The 8,550-nt window shown below is 38.7% G+C and overlaps 2 protein-coding genes across 2 annotated transcripts; one reads left to right on the forward strand and one right to left on the reverse strand.

Moving 5' to 3' along the window:
• The first annotated feature begins 405 nt into the window (after positions 1 to 405).
• LOC132181901 (uncharacterized) lies at positions 406 to 3,101 on the forward strand. Its single transcript, XM_059595126.1, has 7 exons — positions 406 to 495; positions 1,036 to 1,174; positions 1,292 to 1,722; positions 1,924 to 2,183; positions 2,293 to 2,362; positions 2,469 to 2,596; positions 2,711 to 3,101. Exons 1-7 carry the CDS (start codon positions 406 to 408, stop codon positions 3,099 to 3,101), a joined length of 1,509 nt encoding a protein of 502 aa, XP_059451109.1.
• Positions 3,102 to 7,678: 4,577 nt separating this feature from the next.
• On the reverse strand, positions 7,679 to 8,254 carry LOC132181902 (uncharacterized). Its single transcript, XM_059595127.1, has one exon. The coding sequence runs from the start codon at positions 8,252 to 8,254 to the stop codon at positions 7,679 to 7,681; it is 576 nt and encodes a 191-aa protein (XP_059451110.1).
• Positions 8,255 to 8,550: the final 296 nt, after the last annotated feature.

The following is an 8,550-nucleotide window of genomic DNA, read 5'->3' on the forward strand; positions in this document are numbered from 1 at the left end:
TACAACTTGAAGTGTGTTGGTGGAATTAGTAACAAGATATTCTCATCTCTCCTTGAGTTCATCACTCAATTGTTGCCTGCGGATAGTGAAGGTTTGCCGGTTAATACCTATGAGGCAAAAAAATATCTAAGTGACATGGGACTCTACTATGAAAAGATTCCGGCTTGTCGTAATGATTGCATGCTATTTTGGAAGGGCAAAAAAGAATTAGATTCATGTACAGTTTGTGGCAAATCTAAGTGGAATGATGAAATTCATTTGAACGAGGACGGTTAACCCATATCGTCGAGTAAGAAACACCCGGTAAAAGTGTTGCGGTGGTTTCCACTCATACCAAGACTACAAAGATTGTTTATGTCGTAGTATACATCGCCCCATATGAAGTGGCATGCAGACAACCTCACAATGGACGGCAAATTGAGGCATCCGGCCGACGGTAAAGCATGGAAGTCATTTGATCAGTTGTATCCGGAATTTGCAGTAGACAGCAGGAATGTAAGGCTTGGACTAACCTCAGATGGATTTAATCCTTTTGGGAACCTTAGTACATCACACAGCACTTGGCCCGTAATGCTTGTGCCATACAACTTGCCTCCTTGGATGTGCATGAAACAAACATCTTTCATATTATCCCTGATTATTCCAGGCCCGAGCTCACCTGGAATGGATATAAACATTTACCTACAGCCCTTAATTGAGGAGTTGAAGGAATTATGGAATGTAGGGGTACGCACATTTGATGTTTCCACTAAAAGGTACTTTATGTTGCGAGCACAATCGATGTGGACAATTAATGATTTCCCGGCATACGCAGATCTGTCAGAATGGTCTACAAGGGGAGTAAAGGCATGTCCTTGTTGTATGCAGTCAACCAGGTCTCGATGATTAAAACATGGCCACAAATGGTGTTTTATGGGTCATAGGCAATACTTGCCCTTGGATCATCCGTGGAGGAAGAACAAAAGTAATTTTGACGGTAACTAGGAACTACAATATCCTTCCGATGTGCTTAGTGGGGATGAAATCCTAAGACAGGTAGAGGGGATGCCATTTGGGGATAAGGATGGCGGCAAGTCAAAGCCAGACAATAGTAAGAAGCAGGGAGAGAAGCGGAAGAAGAGTACTCCCAACACCAAACCAGAAGTGAGCAATCATGTATTATGGAAGAAGAAGAGTATTTTCTTTAGGTTGCCGTATTGGAAGGATAATTTACTACGGCATAACCTTGATGTGATGCATATAGAGAAAAATGTGATGGATAATATTCTTGGCACAATACTCAACATAAAAGGAAAAACAAAGGACAACTATGATGCTCGTAAAGACTTGCAAGAGATGGGATTGAGACGTCTACTTCATCCATTTACGAAGAATGGAAAAAACTATATGCCCCCAGCTTGCCACACGATGTCCAATGAAGATAAAATCAGTTTCTTGAAAGTGCTTCGGGATGTGAGGGTGCCCGATGGTTATGCATCGAATATTTCTAGATGCGTACGACTGAAAGACTGTACGATAACGGGTTTGAAGAGTCATGACAATCACATTCTGATGCAACAACTTCTACCTATTGCTTTACGTGGGTCACTGCCAGGTAACGTGGTTAGACCTTTGGTTGAAATGGGAACATTCTTCCGGGGCATATGTTCAACTACGTTGACACTAGATAATTTGTACCAACTCCAGAGTGAAGTCTGCGTGACTTTGTGCAAGATGGAACAAGTATTTCCCCCAAGTTTTTTCACGAGCATGGTTCATGTTGTCGTGCATTTTGTCCGTGAATGCCAATTGGGTGGACCAGTTCAGTATAGGTGAATGTATCCGGCTGAGAGGTAAAGTTTGATCGTTAAGTTATTATTATTATTTTTTCCCACCAATAAAAGACAGTGAATTACTGCAATTGATTGATTGATTTCCATATAGCGGAGCCTAGGGGGGTTCAAATCTAATGTGCGCAATAAAGTGGCTCTCGAGGGATGTATTGCGGAGGGCTACATAGCAATTGAGTTGGAGACATTTTGCTCGATGTATTTGGATGACGCATCGACATTTCATAATAAGGCCCAACGAAACCCTGATGGATGTAAGGGGGCGGGAACACGAGTCATCCTCAACCGTATTACACTGGCACAGATTCATCGATATATATTGTTTAACTCAGACGAGTTCTTACCGCTACGGATGTAAGTCAACTCTCTAGTACTTGCCATACCATTCCTTGTACAATCTTAATTTCGAGTGCACTATATTGAATTTAATTTCAAATTGTATGATGCACATGGAAACGCTTAGAGGACGAACAGCAGAGAATCAGTTGGAAAGCCACCATTTTGAACTATTTGTCGATTGGTATCGTGAATATGTAAGAATAATGTGTTCTTACTGGTTAAATGACGTGTATACATGTTTCCCTTAGAAATCCTATATACACCAATTTCAATTCATATATTGCCCTCCATTATATGCAGGTCAATGGATTGGACGACCTACGTAGACAGGAGCTGGGTGAGAAACTGGTAATGCACTGTAGAGGGCCAAAGGAAACGGCAGTCAAGTATAACAGATATGTGGTTAATGAGAAGTTGTTCTGCACTCTGTCAGTTGATATCAAAAAAAGGACTCAAAATAGCGGCGTGTGTGTACCGAGTACTGATGGCAAAACGTATTACGGGAAGTTAACCCAAATAATTGAGGTTTAGTACTATGATAGGACAAAGTATGTTTTGCTCAAGTGTGATTGGGCAGACAACACGAGGGACAGGGGGTACAAGGTTGACGAGTATGGTATAACGCTTGTGAATTTCAAAAACCTTATCCGCACCGGAGAGAGTATTACGGATGTGCCGTTTGTGCTCACTTCACAAGTTGACCAAGTATTTTACGTCGAAAATGAAAGGAACCCATATTGGGCTTGCGCTGTAAGGACTAAACCTAGAAACGTGTATGATGTTGGTCAGGGTCAAAGGTCTGACGAATCTAGTAACAACTACCACGAGATTGAGCCCCTCCTCTTGAGTTCCAATCATGATCATGTTAACGCACCTGATGATGTCGATTACGTCCGACCCGATTTAGAACCAATTGAAGCGTATGTCATTTAATGAAATTGGAAATATGTTTATCTTTGAAATTTTATTAGCTTTTATTTCTTTTAAAAGAAATGTTTACATTAATTTATAATTGCTTTTTAGGTTAACCATAAAATTTATATGTAGCTTGTGGAAACGATATATAATTAATTGAGTAACTAGTATATGTTTAAAATTTTAAATGTGTAATTACTTTACATATACTTGTACCTATTTAATTCTTTTAAATACTAATTCGTTTCGTAACGTATTTTGCAGGGAGACATGAGTTATAGGAGAAAGAGAAAAGCACAGAGGCAACCGACCGTACGGTTGACATCCGCCGCCCATGATTTACATTCGTCCCCCTAGGCTAATATGGAGCCAAAAGGGTATAGACCGGTACTTCCACATCATGTGGAAGGGCATACCGATGCAGGGAGGGACGTGGGATGTGGTGATGACATTCATGTAGATCCTCAGCATTCTGACGTGGCAGAGTCGGGCACATCCACACCGTTCACGCTTGACTTCACGACGTTGAGCGATATGGAGATTGTTTCCCATGGCCATTTCCAGCGGCACCCATACCCCAGTAGCAGAGCACAGGTGGATGATAGTGATGAGACACAGCCCCCGGATAGCACTAAGGGTGATGAGGATGGTGTCGCGCATGACACGCATTCCGATGATGCTGCTACACCCCCGTTGGCGGTGGATGAGGTTCGGACGATAAGTAAGTATATGTGTTAAAATATCGGAATATGTATTTTATTTAATTTTAATATGTGGTTAGTTTAAATAAGTAACTAACTTGTTCAAATTCGTAATGTATTAGGTGTAGATCAAAATGGCATCACCCACTACCATATATTGAGTGTCAAGTCATGCCACAAGCTGTGGGAGATCCCCGATGGCCTGAGGATCGTGTGCGAGTATAACCCTGCGTGGCAGCTTGTGGGACAAAGTGTTTCCAAATTTAGACGGATGATCGGAGTGTTCGTCAGGAGCAGTACTTATGTACGGATTAGCGACGAGTGGAAGAAGGTATCGGAGCGTAAGAAGGAAGATATTTGGGATGCATTGATGGTATGTTATAATTAAATATTATTGTATTTATGATAATGATTTATATATTCATATATTTATCTCAAATAGATGGACAATATTGTTAATGCATATATATGTGTGAATATATGCAGAAGCACTTCTATATCCCACCTGACTGCGATATCGCGGCCATAAAACGGGACGCTTTCCTTGATATGCGAAACAAGCATACGACTTGGAGGTATGACTTGAAGCAGAGTCTTCACATCACGTCGGACGATACTCCGGCGACAATGAAGGCTAGGGAAGGAGGACAATTATCCACGTACAATAGAGAGGACATGGATATATTATTGGAGACATTTTAGTGAGTTTTGTTTAATTTTATTAAAATGAATCTGTTAGCCTAAAATATTAACAATGTTAATTGTGTAGGAATATGCTGCATATATGAAGGGAATCCGGTCGAAGAACAAAGAGCCTCACTGCACTGAATCAAAGAGCTATGCCAGGGCTACACATGAAGAAGTATGTTTTTTGACCAGTTATATATATAATTTATGTTGATTGTGTTTATGTTTTAATTTTTTACGTTTTATTTGTGTATGCAGTTCATAAATACCGAGATTCCGCCAACACGAGCGCAGTCTTACATCAACACACACGTGAAAAAGATTGGCGGATATCCAAATGACTTGGTCAAGGAAAGATGTGTACGCTACTAATAACCGATATGTTTTGCTTAATGTATATTTCTTTGTAATTTAATTTAATATTTCTAATTGCTTCTGTTAATGTGTACCCTACAGGAGAGGATGAAGGAGTTGCTTCCCACTGACCCGGCTGCTACACAATCTGTCACCGAGGGCACCGTACGGTGGGCGCCCGATGATGCGTACGCACAGGGGATGGGCAATAAACCGGAGTACGCAGGTCGGGTTCGCCAAGTTGGAGCAAGTATACTACCTGTGCGCGGTAGCATACACTCCTACTATAGACCAGTCGCGCCACGCTCACAACCTCCCGGGAGCTCTGGTGTCCCAGAAATGATAGAAACTGCACTACAAGCTGAGCGGGAGAAGCACAAGCAGGAGATGGATGCGCTGCTAGAGACACAGCGAGAGCAGGCAGCAGCGCAACAAGCTGAAGGGGAGAGGCACAGGGCGGAGATAGCTGCGCTATTAGATGCACAGCGAGTGGAGGTTGATCAGCAGGTTGCTTTGTGGCTAGCTGAGACCCGTGCTAGTATGACCACTTTGTACGAGGCACGTTTTCGTCAACTCGAGCACATGTTGCAGTCGAGGTCCTCATCCGATACGACTCGAGTTAAAGATGTAACAGAAAAAGAATCTCTAGCCCGTTTGGTGGGGAAATCGTTGGTGGGGAGTGAACCAGGTAATGCAATTTGTTTTTTTTGCTTTGGGTTTTATTAAGTATATATATGTATGTATGGATTTTATGACGTTGCAAAATGTTTTGTTCTTCATTGGTTTGGTGATACATTAGATTGGAAGTAGTATTGTTTTTTATGTTGTTAGTGTTGATAGCGACCTCGATAATGTTTGTTATTATTTCTACTACTAAACGTTAGCATTGTGTTTGTGTCTAATTTTAGAAGGATTTTATTTTCCAGTTGGAAGATATATATATATATATATATTGCATTGATGATGATTTATAAGTGTACTTATTGCTTCCTGATAAGAAAGGCGCTTATTGCTTCTTGATTGATTGTTTTATCATCTCTAGGTATTGCGGAGAAGTTGTCGAATGAGGAAACTATCGACCTAAATTGAGCCTTGTATGTGAGTTCGTAGTTGGTAAACATATTATATATTTTGTTATTGTTTAGTTGTGTCAAACAAAACTATATTTCAAACAATAGTTATTGTTTGTTTGTATATGATTGACGTATTGACTGCATGTTTGTGATTCATATAATTATGTCTATATGATAAATAATAAGTTGCATTAAATGGATGTTTAGTCAATACTTCATTTGAGGTTTAATATATAGGTTGGGTCTCTTGTAACTATATAACTATATGAAGAGGACAAATAATGATATTTGGGTACCGGTTGAAAATATCAATTATCAATTTACTTCTATGTTCTTGAAGGTACTTTATGCTTCAATTTAGTTCATGGTAAACTGCTTGTTTTGGTTAGACTAAGGGTTTTCGGGTTTGTCAACCGCTTACGTATGTATTGCCTGTATTTTACGATTCCGATTGAACGTTATTGTTTACTTTAATGATTTGTATGTGTTGTCTGAATTATGAGTTCCTCACTGTTGTCAGACACAACGAACGAGGTAGAAACTCCTTGGAAGATGCACTTGTAGTTTGCTTTATTTTATTTAAAGGTTGCTCTTGTTTGTTTTCTGTGGTGACACATCATGTACACTTCTAGTTTTATTAGTTGGAAGTTATTTCATGCTAAAAATTTGTTATGTATAATGGATATTTCTACACAGAAGTCATATCTGTATCACATATGAGTATTAGGTGAAAGTGTATTAATTGTATCTGATATATACTTGTCAAATATTTTTGGACATGCATATGATGGACCTTGGACAATAGGATATGACCCTTATTATTTGCACAACGGTTGAGCAAAATAGTTGTAGAAATTAAGAGAATTGTATAACATAGGAAGGGTATGTTTTACCAACAAGGATGTTTTACCAAAATCTATGTCAGACACAACAAGGATGCCTGAACGATAAAAATTTCAAACAATTTTACCAACATTTTGACATTACGATATTTAGTAAATACCTCTACCTTGCTTGTTCAATTCCTACTTTTTTGAAGAAGTTTTAGGTTGTGGTATTCGTACCCTTGCTTTATAAGTGGTCAAAAATTATATAGGTGGATTGGAATATAAGAAGAATATATATGGCTATTTATTCCTCCAAGTTTAAGAAGTTATATATTCTTGAATCTGATTTATTAAAAATATTTTTGCTAGGCCATGTAGGAAAGTTTATATTTTATTCAGTATTGTCTTACATAGGATAGAGTAGAGTAGTTCTTTTTATTTGTAGAGTAACATCTTTCTTTGAATTTATTTCTTACCGCAGATTGTGAAGAAGCTTGTGAATGTTGTTGTCAGTATACATCAAGCTATCTGGGAAACCTTTGGAAATAGCGGTATGAGGAGCTCATGGATGTTGTTGCCAAGTATGGTTGGACATAGGACGTATTAGTTTGGTTTGATTTTGTTTTCGATTTTGGTTTGACATATATCATAATATAATTGTTGAATTGACTCAATGACCTACCAGTTATTCCATGCTTGTCTCTATTTATTTCTTTTGTTGATAGATCTGAATGTTGAATTCTATTATATGTAACTGAATTTTTGGACATACATCCTTTCGTATTGTTAAACTTATGTTAGCATGGTTTTATCATGCCATTTGTTTTTGTCCCTAGTACATCCTTAGGAAAGATGACATGAAAAAAATGGTTTTTTTTGTACAAATTAAATGGTGTACAATTTTTTTTTTTTTTTTTTTTTTTTGAAGAAAAATATCATTATATTCCATAGAATCAAATAACAGATGAAGAAGATTTCTCCATCAAAATTATATCACAGATACATTCGGGAGTTTTCTCCAACCAATTCCTATCTATGATATCGGTGGTTGCTTCCTTAGCCAACCTATGTGCCGCACTATTGTTTCTACGACTCACATATTCAATTTTCCAATCAGTAAGATAACAGAGGGTTGTACGAATATCATCAATCATTTGGCCCATCCTACTTCTGTTGCAGCCATTATCTTTCACAACATCCACAATATTTTTGGCATCACCTTCTAGTATTATATGTGTATAACCCAGTTCATTGCAAAAAAGCACTGCTTGATAAGCTGCCACGGCCTCTGCAACAGTAGGATCAAGAAGACCCCGCCTGGTATTGCTCCTTGCTGCCCTTACCCTTCCTTCACTATCTCTTACTACAATACCCAATCCCATCACTCCTTTCGGACGATTTAAAGCAGCGTCCCAGTTAGCCTTAAGCCATCCCCGAGGAGGTGCAACCCAAGACGTCCTTGCTGTCACCCTTTCGCCCGAGTTTGCATTAGGATTTTTCGAAAAATTTGCTGCTTTGAAATCCTCCATAGAACATGTAGCCTGACTGAGTATTTGGTTCGGATGAGTGAAAATATCATGGTGTACAAATTGTAAACCAAACATTGAATTGTCAATTCAATTCAAGAGTAAATTGAATTGTATAAATTGTATATATTGAATTCTGGAATAAATTGTATAAATTGAATTCAGGAAACAATTCAGGAAAGAAATTGTTTCCCGTTGCCAATTCAATTTAGAAAACAATGTGTACAGGAAACAGGAAAGAAACCAGGACAGGAAAGTGGAAATTGAATCTGGAAATCGAGCAAATCTGGGAAAAAAAA

Source organism: Corylus avellana, chromosome ca5 (assembly GCF_901000735.1).
Source record: "Corylus avellana chromosome ca5, CavTom2PMs-1.0".
Taxonomy (NCBI): Eukaryota; Viridiplantae; Streptophyta; class Magnoliopsida; order Fagales; family Betulaceae; genus Corylus; species Corylus avellana.